The following is a 17,745-nucleotide window of genomic DNA, read 5'->3' as shown; positions in this document are numbered from 1 at the left end:
ACAACGACATGGCATATTTCCGAACACCGACGCACGGTGGGCACCGATGACGGCTTGTGACCTGGTCGTACGGCGGCGCACGGTGCTGCAGTTGGTGCATTTGCACCACCGCCGTGCACCGGTGCGTCAATCTGCAATGACGTCACGACGACCGTGCCCCCTAATTGGCTGCTCTGAGTTTCAGTCGTCGCTCCCTCCGCCCCATGTCAAGGACCTGAGCGTGCCCCTCTGGGTACTGACCTCGCTCCCGGGCGACACGAACCAGGCCATCTCGGTGCTGGACGCCAGCTGGCCGTTGACGAACACCTTGATCTCGCTCTTGCTCCACCGGTTGTAGATGTACACGATGGCGATCATGTACCACTGCAACGCGCCGGCGGCGGTCAGTCGGGCGTGCTTTGGTCGCTGAGACGGTAACGACGGACCCTGCTGAGGCGGACCGGCGGGGGCGGGGGCGGGGGCGGGGCGCCACTCACACTCCCGTTAGTGGGCCGCAAATGGCGCCCACTCCGCGCAAGCTCCGAATTGCAATGGCAGTCCACAGAGCACTAACACGTACGATATCACGTTACAACTGAACGTCATGATGGTCAATGCTCTTTGAGTGCACAACTTCAATGGACCACAAAGGACTATCGGAATGTGTCAGAACAGCGCTGTGCCACGCTGGCCCAGAGACACCGACAACTCTGACGGAAAAGCGAACGCTTGACCCAGCCGCCAAGCGACGAAATAGTAATACTTCATCAATCAACTCGTCCGGATACCACACCGCAAACCGCAGGCTGTTACCGCTTCAGTTAGAGTCCGAAGTCAGTCCATTTGCCAACTGAATGACGTCATTTGCGACCCGCTTCCTTCTGTTTACCAAGCGTCGGCCGCCTGTACTCCGCTGCCGCAACACGATCTCACCACAGTACACACACGGAGATTGGACGCCGTCAGCCGCACCGCCTAGCCTCAGCCCGTAACCGTAGCGTGCCGTAGCGCTTAGCCAGCAACGGGCCTGCGTTTCCTGGGGATGACTCGGCACCACATCATCCGCGGCTAACACACACACACGCACGCACAAACACACACACACACACCACCGATCACCGCGCTCCGAGACATTGCGTGACCGGCCGGCGGCGGGGCGTCTCCGGATCACGGTCGTCACAGCACGTGTCGGCGCGCGCGCGGGCCGCGGCGCCAGCGCCAGCCGCGGCGCGGGTAACGCCACCCGGCAGCCACGCCGCGTGGCGACGTGCCGTAGCAGCACGGCGCCGGGCGTCCGAACCTCAGTCGGCAGCGGTGGATTCGAGGAAGGCTCACTGCCACGTGAACTTCGACGTGGGCCTCGCGGTGGTGAGAAGCCGGCAGCACCCAAACGACGCCATGGCAAGCACCAACACCGACCGAAGCATCGACGCCACGAGCAGCACTGCGCCAGCAGCGCTACACCAACAGTCCTTTGAGGACACACAGACCCAATAACGTACCTTACGCGGCTGGAACTCGTATTTAACGCAGTGCTGGAACCCCTTGCCCTTGATCTTCATGGCAGTGAGCACCAGACAGGAGCCGACGAAGTGGGCCGAGTAGCCGATGCCCTTGCTGGTCTTGAAGCTGTACAGGTAGGGCTTCTCACGCTCAATGTTGACCGAGTGATGGGGGTCCAGTCGGAACCAGCAGGCGAACGTCCAGCCGCTTTCGTACGGCCACCGCGCCAGCGGCGGGATCACGATCGCCTGCGGCAGCGGGGTCACGGGTCACCGCCGGGTGTGCCGCCAGGTCGCCAGCCCGCGCCACCGCCCCATCGGCGACGGCCGCCACGCCGCGCCACACCGAAACGAGGGCGGAGCGCTCGCCGGCGACCGGCGCCAGGCCGGCAAAAACGGCCGTCCGTATTTCCGCAGCTGCCGTCGGACATTTCCCAGCGGCGGCCGTGCCGTCGGCCGACCCAGCTCGCGGACGTTTGCCGACAAAAGCGCGGGGACGAGCACATCAGGCGGTTGCTGACGCTGGCCTGGTGCCGTCCGCCACAGACAGCGCCGGTGGCGACTGCGATCCGCATGGAGGCCGCGCCGCGCCGGCCGTGTCGGGGGAGTGGAAAAGTGTTCCCCGAAACGGCCCCACCGAGAGCCGCAAAGGGAAGCGTTGGCATGCCCACTCCCAACGACCGCCGCGCCGCTCCATTTGGGGACCAAGCTGTTGCGGAGTTGATTCAGGTGGTCACCGAGCTCACCGAATTCAACGGACAAGGTTCACCGGGCTCACCAGATGGCGAGGAAGCCGACTTTACTCTCCCGAGATCCGCAATAAGCTCAACTAAACTCGCTGACCGGGTCCGCCGAAGGGCGAAGTTGAAAAAAGAGAGAAAGTCATCGGGCCGTCCTCGCCGGGGAGACAACTCACCGAGTTAGGTTTGCCGGGGAACATGAAGAAGGTGTCCGGGCTGCTGCGCTGCGGCATCTGGCGCAGTCACCGTCAGCAGCTTGCTGGAGTGGCGCGGCTGCAACGGCGCGCACAGACGGCGGTCACGGGGCAGAACATGACCCGGACGGGCGCACGGCACGGGAACAGACTGCCCAGTAGGATACCAAAGACAGTAGGATAAACGCGGCTATACCGCCACGACCGACCAGCACCTTGGCAAGCCGGGAGGGTGCTGAACGTGGTCCACCAGCGCTGCGGACTGGTGCAGGGGGCAGGGAGGCGGACTGACATGGCAGCCGCGCCATACACGTCAGGGCGGGACAGGACGATCGCTGTGCACCCCTCAGGTTACGTCGAGGAGCACGGGCCATCTTGGCCGCCATCTCGCGTGCCAACATGGTCCTTACGGGGATATTTACCCAAACATTATTCAAGCGACGAGAGCGCCTTGCAGCGAGATCTGAAATCCAGCAGGCGCCCACAGCCGCCCTCCGTTTATCTGTTTTTCAGTGGCGTTACGGTTTGGAGTAGGCCAGGTATGGCCCGTGAGCGAGAGCTGACATGTAACAACATTTACGAACTTCTGGTAGAGAGGCTGGCTCCATCATAAACGCATTGTGTGTTCGCGATAAGCTGCGCTGTTTGACATCGCGTCCGCAGGCACGTTCCATTACGGCTCGATAGAGACGAAGGCCATGTATGTTGACAGAGACCCAACCCCTTCCATGACAGGCACGACACAAATAACTAACAACGCCGTTCCAAATGCCCACGACGTGCTGCAGCTTCCGCCTGTCACGCGGCAGACCCCGGTGACCGTTATGAAAAGCCCCGCTGGATTGATATGTCGGAGCCGCATCGGCAGGCAGATTTGTGATCATTGGCTGGGCCTCGACTGCGTTGCACCCGATCGAATATTGATCAGCCAATCGCCATGGGTGCGGCGAATTACGCTCTCAGAGCGAGGGTCACGGCGCCCCGGGGAGCCCGGTCGTCCGGGACGACCGATCGCCGGCCGGCCGTGGCCGGCAAACCGTCCATCCGGGGGAGGGGCGCACCCACCAGCGGACCAATCGATCACCACCCACACACAAACCACCCGTCCATGGGTGAGGATGGCCGGCCGGGCACGTCACTGACCACAGGCCGGGCCAACAAGCCTGCCTGACAAACCTCACCAATCGCCCGTTATCGCGAGGCCTTAGAGACGGGTCGACCCTGGGCGACCCGGCCTCCCTTCCTCCCCTCCCCATTACAGTGCCGTCCGAGGAGAGGCCGGCCGCGCGGCCCTGCTCGCCGTCGAGCCCGGCCGCCTGCGGGCCGCGCGCCCCCGCCCAGCTTTTGGCGCGACCGAGACCGTGACGCGCGCTTTCCGCCGGATTGCGTTCGCGCGATTAACGCGGGCGAGCCGGCAGTTCCGCGCCGCCTCCGCACGTCCTGGGGCGGGGCGGAGCCGGGAGCTAACCCTCCGCTCCGGGGCTCTGGGGCGCCAGGGGCAGTGCGAGGCCAGTGCAGCGACCCGCAGGGGAGATGCGTGAGGCGCGTCCGTATCGAACAGACGCGTCAGCTGAGGAACAGGCTGCACCTCGCGCCCGTTGCCGGGCAGGCTTGTTGCTGTTGTCACTGGAGCTTTGTGATGCGGTCAGCGCTGACGCTGACATGACGTCACCTGCCCCTCGCCGTGGCAGGGAGAGCGGGCGCAGCGGGGAGCAGGATCCTTTCCTCCGGTTTCTCGGACGTGCAGCTCAACCATTACGCTACAGTCACCTCTCACTAGGCTGGGTTATCATGCGCGGCTGCGTTTTGTTACTTTTCGAGTTGTCGTTTTTTAACAGAACGAACTACTGTTTTAAACAATAACCAAGTGGGCACAAAACCAGAATGGAGGAGTAATGTCTTGCCAGCATTCAGCAACGCAACACTCCCAACAGGACTGTGCGAGCAGCCTGCCTGTTCCGCTGGTCTCGTGCTGGCTGCGTCCCTGATTGACTCCCCTGGGACGCATCCACAGTCGTACGCAGCCCCCGTGGCGGCAAACGGTGCGACCAACGCGTGCAATCTCAGGCCAACAAAATGCGGCGCAGCAAGCATGCTCATTGCGCTCCCTTTCACCCAGATCCCACACTTCAAGCTGTAAAGCAGAACTCAGCAGGGAATTTAATGACTGCTGCGACATATTCCAACGCCATAAACAGTCCAGTACCATAACATTGGCTACACAAGTTTCCGCCAAACTCTTGGCAGTCTAGGCGCTAAGCCAAAGACTCCGTCGCCTGGCAGCTCCTATTTCGACGTGAGCGCGGTACGGTCGATGTTCGAGTCCGGGATCTGACAAGTCCACAGCGAGCCACCGTCCGGACCGGGCGCCCTGACCCTACGCGGCGAGCAGGCCGGGCGCGAGCTCCGGGGCTCCTCCCCGGCGGCCGCAGGTCGGGCCACGTACGGCCCGCGCGCAGCGCCGCCGACGCCACCAGCCTTCACGTCAGCCTCAACCTTCACACCGGCGACGACGCTACGGTCAGCGGGTGACACCGAGCCGCCAGCCAAGAGTGCAGTCCGCCCGACGCCTGAGCACCGGTGGAGCCCGACCCGCCAGCGGAGCGCGACCGATCACGGGCGTTCGGTCTCGACCGAATGTTTCGATGTGGCAGAGGCGGCATAGAGGATGCAATTCGCAGTGGCCATTGCGCAGAAGCATATTTCCACGATTCAAAGGCGCCTCCTTCTCAGAGGACAGGTAACTTCGGTGATAGGCCGCGAAATAACAACATTCGAGCTAATGCTGACCAGATCTTTATCCGCTAAAAGCCAGCCAGCAATATGCCGTCTAAGGGAGACCCGCTGACCCCGTGTTCGCTTCTCTGAGCGATAAGGACGCCGCGGCCGGGCTATTCACATTAAGGCCTTTTCGGAGTCCAGGTCCAGGTCCAGGTCCAGGTCCAGGTCCAGGTTCAGATTCAGATTCAGGTCCAGGTCCAGGTCCCGAGGTTCAGGTTCAGGTCCGAGTCCGAGTCCGAGTCCGAGTCCGGGTCCGGGTCCGGGTCCGGATCCGGGTCCGCATCTGCATCTGGGTTGGGTTCGGGTCCGGGTCCGGGTCCGGGTCCGAGTCCGGGTCCGGGTCTGCATCTGGGTTGGGTCCGGGTGCGGGTACGGGTCCGGGTCTGTTTCTGGGTTGGGTCCGAGTCCGGGTCCGGGTCCGGGTCCGGGTCCGGGTCCGGATCCAGAACCAGGTCCAGGGCCAGGTCCAGATCCAAGTCCAGGTCTGGCACGGCACTGTGCGTAGTTCCGTTCCGTCCCGTTCCGTTCCGGTCCGGTCCGGTACTCGACAGACCACACGCCTCATCGTCGGACGCGCGCCCATCCGTCGTGGCTTCGTTTCCCATTACTGACGTGTCACAGCCGCCAGCGAACCCATTTGTAATGAATGCCTTCCATCTGGCTCCGCGGTGGTCTGGGCATCTCTGGAGGCCAGACCTGAGGCTGCTGTCACAGCTGCGTGGCTTTTATAAGTGGGCTCTGCCGCACTCTGCGGCCCTGATTTCCACGCCTTCGGCTCGCTCCCTTTGGACTGAAAGCTGATGTGCTGGATGCTGCCGGGACAAAGACCGATCACGTTTCAAATACCCGTCGAAATTTCTGAAAACGCGTAGCTGTTAATCGTGAAATCGCAGGTCACGGGGTGTAATATACACCCTGGGAGCTACGATTTCACGACAACAGCTGCCAGTATTTAAGAACCAGACGCCTCTCCGACTTAATCAAAATTCATTGCAGCGCTAGCGGGTCTTATCGCTGGTGTACACGAAGTCCGTGCCTGTCCGCTGATGAATTCGCTCATCTCCGGCCACGCCCACTAGCGCGCCACCGCTGCTGGTCGGCGCCAGCTCCAGCGCCGTGGCCCGCTGCCGGCCGGCCACGCGGCCGCGGCCGGCCCCGGCTGTACCGGCCTCATCGCCGCTGCTGGTCGGCGCCAGCTCCAGCGCCGTGCCCCGCTGCCGGCCGGTCACGCGGCCGCGGCCGGCCCCGGCTGCACCGGCCTCGGCGCCGCTGCGCCCGGACCGCCGCCGCACCGGACGGGGGGGGGGGGGGGGGGCTCTCAGCTGAGTCTGAGTCATCCCGCCGCTGCTGCAGTGCACCTTGCCGCCCTCCCCCCCCCCCCCCCCCCTCCCCCCTCACTAAACCGCCGCGCCTGACCCGGGGTGAACTAAAACATTAGGATCCGCACATGATCAAAGTGAGTTGTCTGCCACTGAGCATCTGAGCACTTGTGACTGTCCTCTTGCAGACCTGGAGATCGACGTTTTTCGAACTAGCTTAGACGCAACACGCACAAACTGCACGTCATCCGCTTTCGCATTTGTTTCGGAGAGACCGCAACAGTATAAGCCTTTACTCCCAGAACTGCCCAGCTAAGACTCAACTGACGGCCTGGGGAAAAATTATCGGCGATATTGCTCTACTGAATTTGACAGCCGACGAGCCAAACTTCTCCACCTCATGGGACCGGTCCATATCGTCCGTCCAAAGCGGTAGCACTTCGTGACCTTTTCAAACCAATCGAATGCCTCTGACAGCCTTTGGGAGCGTTTCAACGTACTCCGTCCAGATACTTTGTTGAAGAAATGCAGGCAGCACGGCTTCCAAGCGTGCCTTAGGGCTCCGTGTATTTCAGGACGGGTGTCCTACACGCGAAACAGAGCTTGAGACGCGCACCCCACCACCAGCATGAAGGCAGTGGAGTTTCCGTTCGCCGACAAGTTTACCCTAACCTTTAAACGTGGAGGAGCGGCTTCGCCCCCCCCCCCCCCCCCCCACACTCGATTAGTACAGGCTGTCTCCACCTATATTTCTGGCGGAGTCTCGTCCATCTGACTATGCATAGTACATACAAATGTTTCACTACCACAGACATACATCCTTAGCCCTCCACCGACTCAGACTCGTTCAGGGTCAATCCACGGGTAAGTAAAAAGTAAACTCCCAACATGGCGGTGCAGGCGAGGCCTGGCGCATGCTCTGGGCGCCGAGTGCAGAGTCGCCGGAGCTCCGCCGGTCCCGGCCGCCCGGCGCTGGCGGCAGCCGCGCCGCGCCGGGGGCTGCCACTCACCCAGGCGCCCGTGCCGGCCTTCATGCTGCCCACCAGCACCTTCAGCTGGCTGACGGTGACGTTGTAGGTGGCCAGGGTGCCCAGCAGCTCCACCAGCAGGTCTGCCGGCGCGCGGGATGGCGGACGTTACCGCGGCCCCCTCGCAGACGACACGCGACATGCAACGGCGCGGGACCAACGTTCGCCCACAGCCCACCCAGTTTGAACCACTACGACTTCTGACAAAGCCGGCATTGAATCAAGGAGCCCCGCTTCGGCTTAAAACCGGGGTGTCAAGGTTCGAGTCTAGCCTGATTCCAACTAAAGCAGATGTTGTGCTCACATCCGGAGTCAGCTCCAAAAGGGTCGACTTCAGAGGCAACATATTGACACATGTTCTAGGCCACGAGTCTGGACTGTGCTAAACATCCTAACGTATATTCAAAGCTATGAGTCTCGACTGTACTAAATTCAATCCATTTTTTAGACGATCCCGAGCCCAACCACAACCGAACGAAGGTTAAAACACCTCTCATGGTGCCAGGATAACCACGAACACTCCCATTTCCGTGCCACGTCATGGCGTGCTCACGGCCCATCCGGGAGGCAGTACTCCGTGACCTGGCCCGCGGCCTGACGATCCCCGCGCCGTCCGCGGCCGGCCGGAAGGGTCGTCGTCCGGCACACTACCCCCAGCGCGAGAACGCACAAACGCCCCCAGACGCCACTGAGTGCCCGCCATCAGCGGGCGGCAGCGGCCGCCGACCGTCGGCGCAACGGGCCGCCGAGCACGGCTGCTCTATCACGCGGCGGCTAAGTGCCATTACACGGACAACACGAAGGCAGTGGCGAGCTTGCAGCGCTTCCAAGGCGGCCTCCGGACGGCGCGCTCCGGGGTCCGGCGGCGCGCTCCGGGGTCCGGCGGCGCGCTCCGGGGTCCGGCGGCACGCTTCAGGGTCAAGCGGCATGCTCCGGGGTCAGGCGGCATGCTCCGGGGTCAAGCGGCACGCTCCGGGGTCAGGCGGCGCGCTCCCGGGTCAGGCGGCGCGCTCCCGGGTCAGGCGGCGCGCTCCGGGGTCGGGCGGGGCGCTCCGGGACACGCGGCGGCCCCGACTACTGGGCGGTGCGGGTAGTGCACCGCCAGCGCATAGCTCGACAGTTGCGCACTGCCCGTCTTCCGCTGGCCGCACACGACTGATAACCATGAGATAGTCAGCAGGCGGTCGGATAGCCAGCTACCACACCGAATGGCGAGCATATGGTTAAATCACATCAGATGGAGAAGCCTAATGATGGGACACGACTCAAACGCAGCGTAGAAAGGGCGGTCTGCTGTTGGACTGTCAAAACCCACGGGATTTTATCCCCAGCTTCCTTGCCAGACGGTAGCTTACACAACTTCTGGTGAACTGCCGCATGGTACTTACCGTACGACCGCTCCGTGAGTTCAGACAGTAAAATGTCCCATATTTGGTATGCCTTTTAACCATCCAAACTTCAGATTTATTTTATAGATAAAAGTTCTTTAGCTAATCATTTTATTTAGATAATGAAGAAATATAGATAAAATTAAGATTTCTACGCTTTCGTGACTGAGAAATTTTTGCTCTCCCATCCAGGAGCCCCACTCCCGCCACACAGATTCCATCGTCTAGCACTTTTAGAATGTCACTGGCATACCTACGCGACTTAACGCAAAGAGAGTTTCCATCCCAAATTTCAAAATCCACCACCTGAACGCCAGAATATTACCCCCCCCCCCCCCCTCCCGCCCGCACCAAAACCCAAAACGCCAACCCGTGAAACAACACCGCCCCGACGATGACACCACGCGCCGACTCCTGTGAAAATGTCCTGTCCTTGATCGCGTATTCAAACATGCAAACAAGATAAGACGAGTGCTGAGAGTTGCAGCGAGCGGGAGCGCGCGCCCGGGGCGGCGGCAGTCGCGTACCCGCCACGACGGTGTCGGCCTTGGGCAGCCGCCGCAGCACGTGCTCGATGAGGCCGACCTCCACGCAGGCCTGCATGTTCCGCATGGACTTTCGCAGGATGCAGGTGAACACGCTCCAGATCTCCGCCTGCACGCACGAGACGGCCGGCGCCATGTTGGAATCCCAGCTCAAGGCGCCGTGATGGAAGTGACGCAGTTCGGCGAGGCGATCCCGATGGCGCGGGGGACAGCGCACGACCGGAGGGTGACGGAATGGCCACAAGATGACACAACACACGTATCTGCAACCGTCTCCGGGAGCAAAGATGCTATCGGAAGAAAATAAACCCGGTCAGTCGGCGGACAACCACTGAACGACAACGTAAAACAGTCGCCTGCGTTCACGGCATCCAGCTAATTTGCAGCGACAAGCGAATGACCCGCTAAAGCAGCCGCCAGACAAGACTTGTCGGTTATAGCGCCACACTAACTGATTACTCTAACAACTCTGACGCACAATTTACGTACTAGTCACTAAATTGATCACGGCCTCTTGCTAGTCAGTCAAAAAACAATAACTGAGATACAAACCTGCTTGCAAGTGTCCCAAAACCAAAAACAGGGGCCCACATCCACGCCGTTTTGGCGCAGAACTAAGAAAAAGTACCCAATGCCACCGGCTGCCCGTGCTGAACTCTTCGTCACATTTTCAGATATGTACCTGACCGTCAATCGGGCATCGCACGCCGAGAGCCAGGCGCCAGCCAGCCTTCCACGACCAGGCCTACAGGATCCAGAGCCCCACGGGAGCCGTGGCCCGGTCCGGCCCGGTCCGGCCCGGTTCGCTGCCCGGGGCCCTCGCCCCCCGCCCCGAGCCTTCCCGCCGACACTCACCTGCAGCTTCACCGAACAGTGGTCCAGCACCTCCAGCATGTGCAGGATGTTGCCGGCGTCCTGCACCACGAAGTTGAGCTCCATGTCGAACTCACCACCCACCAGCTGCAAGGGCAAGGCGCGCGTCAGTGGCAGGGCGGTGTGCGCGCACCGCGGGGGAGGCTGCAGGTCACGTGGGACAGCGGTGCCTGTGCAGACATCGGACATCACGCAGGCATGCGGAGGCGCACAGGCCATGGTCACAGCGGACTCATGAACACATCGCAGTCGTCAGTGAGCTACGCAGGTAGACGACGGCTGAATATGGGCACATCGCAGCCGTCAGGAGGTTACACCAGGTAGACAAACGGTTGAATACGGACACGTCGCAGTCGTTAGTGAGGGTACACAGGTGGAAGACGGCTGAATATGGGCACATCGCAGTCCGTCAGTTAACTACACAGGTAGAAGACGGCTGAATACGGACACATCGCAGTCGTCAGTGAGATACACAGGTAGACGACGGCTGAATACGGGACACATCGCAGTCGTCAGTGAGCTACACAAATAGACGAGGCTGAACATGGACACACGTAGTCGTCAGTGAGCTACACAGGTAGTAGACGACGGCTGAACATGGACACATCGTAGTCGTCAGTGAGTTACACAGGTAGAGTGCAGCAGCGCACCAGCAAGTTACGGTTTCACATCAGTCATGGACAGGCATCAGTGTTGGGAAGGCGCACCAGACAGTTTCCTGCCTGCAGCCCCATTAACACGCGCTCGGGGAGGGGGGGGGGGGGTAAATTGACCATCCCAGAGGTTTTCCAGCATATTTTCCGAACGGTGCGGCGTAGCCGCGCCAAATTTTGCACAGCTGTAGATAATTGAGTTGCGCATAGTTTGGTATAAATATTTAGCTGCGCCTTGTAACGTCGCTGACCTACGAAAGGTCAAACTCACGCCAGGGATTCAGCGAGGGCAATGTCCAGGGAATCGCTAAATCCGATGCGACAACGAAGTGTTAGATGAAGTCACACATCTCCGAGATACTTTTTGGGCAACACTACAATTCAATGATCACATTCCACTGACCTAGGGTCAGGTATAAAGGTCAGACTAAGTTCAAAACGAGGTCGTTTTAGTACTCTAGTTCTTGCCGCATGGATTAGTTTCTGATACTCATTCTGAATTTACTGATAACAGAAACCGCATTTCACATCTTCCGTGGACTTTTTAAGGATCAGAATAGGTCACTAACCTAAAATGGCCTACGTTAACATTTTGTTTTTAGGAACATACCGCCTAGCATAATCTTTGACGCTTATTCAAACGCAAAACTCAAAGCAGTTTTGCATGATTTTAGTTACCATGACCTTCTGGGGCATGACCTTGTTTGGCCTTATTTGACCCGAAAATCATGACCTAAGAACCTTAAAGTTTGGCACGAGTGAGTTTACACACAGGCTAACACACGCCGCGAATTTGGTGTTTCTAGTTTCTGAAATCTCAGGGACTTCAAACTGGCCCCCACCCGAGCAAAGGGTATTCAACCGGCCACCCGGGCGTGAGTTAACAGATAAGCACATAACCAACGAAACGTGGACAGATACAAGTGGTCTTGATGACACAAGGGTTCACACCAATCACCGTCCATACAAAGACAGACAACGATCAGAGTGAAAGAACGACAAACAACATGAATTACGGCAGGATTAACCATGTGATTGCAGTTTACTAATTGACAATGTCTCACTTTATAAATTGCAAGAGCTGATAGTTTGCAGTACACTACGACACGTATAGCAAGGCGCTTAAAGCAAGGGCGCATGCGCAATCGCTGGGCTCCTTAGCAACGCACGGGCAGACACAAGTTATAGCGGCGACACACAAACACAAACCCATTATAGTGAAACAGCGAACAGCCATGATAACGACACTGGACATCCACCCGTCGCAATCCCGGTACATGTCAAGACACCTAAGCGCACTAAAGACAAACCGAAAGGCACTAGTTACAGCGTGGACACGCGGTAGATAAGAGAATCGTTTGAGTTTTGGTTCGGTGTCCTAGGTCAAACAGAAGAAATCGCGAAGTCGCAGTGTAAAAGTCGAATATTCAGAAGTAAAAAGATACTAGCCATCATATTTCATTTATTTCAGGTCTTTCGAAATTCTGAAACGGGTCACAATTGCTATCTCAAAGCATCTGAAATCACACAGTACATCTGAACTCAGTAATGTGTGGTATATCGAGGCAATAAGCAGTGCGAAATCTTGGTTAAGATGTCGGGATATTTCGCTCGATGAAAAAAAGATATCCAGCGACACGTCATCCTGCAACACGGCACGGAAAACACCAGCTACAGCGTAGACACGACCTGCACCCGATAAACGCTCCAGCACACTGTTTAAGAGTGCAGAAAAACGACCTCAAACCAGCCACTGAGCCGACACACGGAAGGCACCAGTCACGCTCTGGACACACAAACACGTACCGATCACAGCCTGAGGATATGGCCACCACCGGCCGCAGTGCACATACAAAGACAGACATCGATATTGATCACAGCCCGGTCGCACAGACGACAGCAGGCCGTCACAAACCCTTACATAACCGCACGAGCTGTTACGGCACCCAAAGCCAACAGTATCGCCTAAATTACCGGCTGTCAACAGCACCTTTGAGGCATTGTCCCCCTGGATATTAGCCACTTACGGGCTGTGTCATAGTGCCGCGGGCTCCAACATCAATATGGTTCAAGCAATTTGAGAAGCAGATTGATTTCGTCAGTTTGCATATGCTAGAGCAATTGCCCTAAATACAAAACTATCGCGGCACTCGCCACGCTGACCACTCAAAAAAGAAGCAGCGGCATTTCCTGTTTCGAAATGACGTCAAATAGACTATTTGCTAGGGTCTGCCTGGGACCAGAACCCTCCGTAGTCATATCTCGTCACGGGGACAACGAACCTGATACAAAGTGGTGAAATCCTGAAAGTCCCCAGACCTATCATCCAAAGAGCAGCGTGATGGCAGAGTGGTCGGTGCCTTCGCCTCCCGCAGGAGCCCCGGATTCAAAACCCGGCTGCGCCTTGACTCATGAGCACTATTATGATATCTACAGTCGCAGACGCTTTATAACACGGCGCATAACGACATGTGTTGCGTTCGCCTTCGCAAACAGAAATAACAAAAGGTAAGCGGGTACTTCTAATCCGTACTTGCCCGCCATGGCACAGCCTGCATCGATGACGTCTTCCCCTCATCCTCTGCGAAATATCCGCCTTAGCTGGGAATCGAACCCACGTCGTGATGCGACTCTCAATGCCTGCGTCTCCCATTCGCTACGAGGTGCGACTGGACTGCTATCCACCGCGCCACCCGAGCAGCGGCGTAGCAATCAGCGCAGCTTTGCAGGTCTTCAAACTCGGAATGCCGGCCAACGACTTTGAATGTCATGTGACGGATCCATCCTCGCGTTACGCATGTTGCGCAAACGCATGGTCATCAGATATAGTGATGATGATGATGATTGCAGCTTTGCTGCGCGCCGACGGCGAAGGCTATGTTGCGCCCGTCATCAGATATGTCCCACGTTTGGATGAAGCCATAAGAATAAGTGATAATGATCATCTCTTTCAAACATGTTCTCAAAGACCATGTCTTGCCCAATTTAAGCAAGCCTTTTTAATATGCTATGCCAAAAACATAACGCTCCAAGGCATTTGGCATATGATCTTCTAGAAGACGACTGTCGCATGCTTTTAACATTTGGCTCGCCAGTTCCATTTGACAAGGATTCTCTTTTCTATTTCTGTTCTGACCTGGCTCATTGGACCAAGCAACTATTCATGAAGGCTGATCCAGTAACGTTCTTCACGTCATTCCACTTGTCTCCCATCAAGGATGGCCACCCAACTATGGCGTCACAATAAAAACCGGGCAATCCATCCAAGAGACAACCAGCCGCACGTCCCAGCATCCCAAATAGTTGCAAACAACTGTTGGATATCGTCCGTCCGCCAGGTTGACGATGTTGCCTCCGCTGACCTTTTTCATTTCAGCTCGCCAGAGGGAAATTCCAATCCAGAGATCACCAGATACCACGCGGATAGCATTGCGGGTGCCCTCGTATCTGCCTGAATGAGGTGCGTATTGGGCCTAGATTTGCTCTCATAAACCGCCAAACGACGAGAAACTGGCACTACTCATGTCTATTTCAACGTGCGAGCAAGATGTTAAACCCAGTGGGGTAAACATTCTACCTTAAGGTGGCTCACGAGACATGAATCAAGCGTACCTCACGACGGGGTGTGTTCTTACTGCAGGGATGTCAAAAGCCCAATTAACCTACGTGCTTAGATAGCAAAAGCTAACGAGGTAGAACGTGCCTGCCCATTTTGCACCTGCATAAATTGGGCTCTGATAGCAGAAAGTGTGAAAAATGACGCAAAAAAATGGTATCATGGGTTGCGCGACTAAACAGGTGCAGCACCCGTAAGCACGCCTTCCATTACTCAATCTCCCATTACTTATTGCACAGACACACCAGCATCGGGACCTATCGGTTTCCCTTCCCACCCTCTCCGGCTGCCCGTAGATTCCCGCTAATCACGTAACGTGTCGCAAAAGTGGAAAGTTTTGGGCTTAAGCTTTTGAAGAGTACCAGGGGAATAATTGATTTCTGTCTCACTGGTGTACCTACCAAATTAACCACTCTTCTAAATTTTGGTAAGGCAACCTGGTAACATTGACAAATAGTACAACTAGACATCACATGTCAATGTGAGGCCGCCAATAACCGACCCAGCCTACGATAACCGATCCGAGCGACGATCAATCGGATCCCATCCGACGCTACCCCCCGCTAACCCCAGCTGGTGACCGCCAGCCTGCCCCAGCGCTGCCTCAGCCTGGCCCATCAGCTAACACCATCTGGTGACGGCCGGCCTGCCCGAGCGCTACCTCAGCCTGGCCCATCGGCTAACACCATCTGGTGACGGCCGGCCTGCCCGAGCGCTGCCTCAGCCTGGCCCATCGGCTGACACCAGCTGGTGACGGCAGACCTGCCCCAGCGCTGCCTCAGCCTGGCCCATCGGCTGACACCCGCCGGTGACGGCCGGCCTGCCCCAGCGCCGCCTCAGCCTGGTCCATCGGCTGACACCAGCTGGTGACGGCCGGCCTGCCCCAGCGCTGCCTCAGCCTGGTCCATCGGCTGACACCAGCCGGTGACGGCCGGCCTGCCACAGCGCTGCCTCAGCCTGGTCCATCGGCTGACACCAGCCGGTGACGGCCGGCCTGCCCCAGCGCTGCCTCAGCCTGGTCCATCGGCTGACACCAGCCGGTGACGGCCGGCCTGCCACAGCGCTGCCTCAGCCTGGTCCATCGGCTGACACCAGCTGGTGACTCCGGCCTGCCACAGCGCTGCATCAGCCTGGCCCATCGGCTGACACCAGCCGGCCGAGCCACTTCGCCAGCAGACCTCGACCCGTCGGTCACGAGCTCAGGCTCGGCCCCTGACTCACCAGGTGCAGGATGGTGTTGACAATCTCCTTGTCCTCCATCTGGCCGACCTCCACCAGGCCGATGAGCACGGCGAAGCGCAGGTCGTCCGTCATGGTGGAGCGCATGATGTCCTCGGAGGTGCGGATGCCGCCGGCGTCCGCCTCCTCCTGCTCTGCGGCGGCCATGACCGGGCGCGGCCGGCGCGCGCGCTGCTCGCGTCACTCTCACTGGCGGCCGGCGCCGGGCATGGCGTGTGCGCCGGCCGGCGGGCGCGCTGCACTGAAGACGGCGGCTCCGGCCGCGCTGCGGGCACCGGTCGACGCGGGGGGCACCGGCGCCCAGCAGGCTGGGTCACACACACGGCAGGCGGCTGGCGTCGGGCTGAGGCAGCAGACGGGCCTCACCCTGATGATGTCTGCAAAAGGAACCGAACCTGTCAGAGGCCTCGATGTGGTCCAGACACAAAGGGCAAGGCCACACATTTCAGCAGCTGAGTGCATTGGAAAGCTGCAATGTGATGACAACAACTGTCACAAGGGCAGTCAAAAGAGCAGATTGGATGCATTTGTTCTAGATGTCTTGCATGTATAAGTTTTGGCAACAAAGTCTGCTAATACATGCTTTTCATGCTGATCCAAGGTTATCAACAACTCATATCCTGGATGGATAGCTATTCAGCTTTCAGAATTTTTAGCCAACCAGGACTAATGGACCATCCCATTTGTTCTGTAAAATGTTATGACATGCCCCCACCGCCAGGGCCACCCTGCCTAGCTAGGCATTAAACAGTATTGCCCACTGTAACTGTTTAATAAATATCACAATGACTGATCTGAGACTTTCAGCATTCCCATATGATTTGAACAGTAACAACAATAATGTGATCCTAAGTTTGCATTCTATCCTGCAGGCATGCTGTATCACCCATACATGTTATCTTGACATGTTCAAATTGGCCTACAGCATCCTACAAGTCATGTGAGTTACCTGCCAAATCCATTGTAATATTGTTTCATGAGGTACCAGGCCTCAGCATGCAGATTAGGACATAACTACATGACCAGCTAAACCTTGCAAGATGTATAGGCATGCATACAACTGTTGTGTAAAGTATCATGCATATATAATTATGCATAATGGATCATAAATATATGACTTAATGAGTTATTATTAAATGTTACAATGAGACCTTGTCTCCTCTGCCTTGTACTGCAAGTGCAGGGGGAAATGACAGTGTTCCTGAAATAATTCACCTTATATCATTAGCCACATAGCTTGTGTATATTTCCAAACAATACAAAATGAATGGTTGCATCATTTTTTCTTGACAGCACAATTGCATTGAATAACTATGTTTTTATCTACTTAACAGTAGATTACAGCACATGGCATATTACTTGGCTCACAGCAAATTGCATCCACTGATGTTTGGACTCACAAAATTGTGAGCAAACTGCATGCCAAGCATCGAACCACTTCTTACAATGATGCAGATGTCATATTCAAAATCTGAATCGTTTATAGCATGGTTCGGAAGCTACAGGAAGCAACGTCACGTGAGACAAGCACGATACGCCGAGGTCAAATTAGGAACGACGAACATTCACAAACACGCGATACGACTGACGACGATTAGTAATCCATGCAATCCGGAGCGGGTAACTTTCATCTGGATACTTCCACGAAGAACAGCAGAGTGTATCTTACATTTGAACCGTCGGTAGGATCTGCTATGTTACTACGCTCCACCACAGCCCACCAAACACGCCTCGATAACGATCATCGGGACACAGCCGTCACGTCATCATCGGCGAGTTTATCAGTCAGTGGTACGTGCGCCAGGATCGTCTAATAACAAAGCTACCAGATCGAGGAGGGCTTGCCAAATATGCCAAGTGTGCCAACTAGCTTGGCTATTTTAGGATA

At 57.3% G+C, this 17,745-nt stretch overlaps 1 protein-coding gene across 1 annotated transcript; it reads right to left on the bottom strand.

Annotated features, from left to right (window-relative positions):
- Positions 1-2,401: 2,401 nt before the first annotated feature.
- On the bottom strand, positions 2,402-16,010 carry LOC119108006 (neurobeachin). The gene is made up of 5 exons (XM_037231591.1): positions 15,840-16,010; positions 10,332-10,436; positions 9,459-9,585; positions 7,526-7,626; positions 2,402-2,494 (listed from the first exon to the last, which is right to left on the bottom strand). Exons 1-5 carry the CDS (start codon positions 16,002-16,004, stop codon positions 2,402-2,404), a joined length of 591 nt encoding a protein of 196 aa, XP_037087486.1. The 5' UTR covers positions 16,005-16,010.
- Between the last annotated feature and the right edge of the window lie 1,735 nt (positions 16,011-17,745).

Source organism: Pollicipes pollicipes, unplaced genomic scaffold (assembly GCF_011947565.3).
Source record: "Pollicipes pollicipes isolate AB1234 unplaced genomic scaffold, Ppol_2.1 Scaffold_6686;HRSCAF=7923_pilon_pilon_pilon, whole genome shotgun sequence".
Classification (NCBI taxonomy): Eukaryota; Metazoa; Arthropoda; class Thecostraca; order Pollicipedomorpha; family Pollicipedidae; genus Pollicipes; species Pollicipes pollicipes.
Note: the sequence above shows the minus strand (reverse complement) of the source record. Positions and strands in the feature narration are given on the sequence as shown.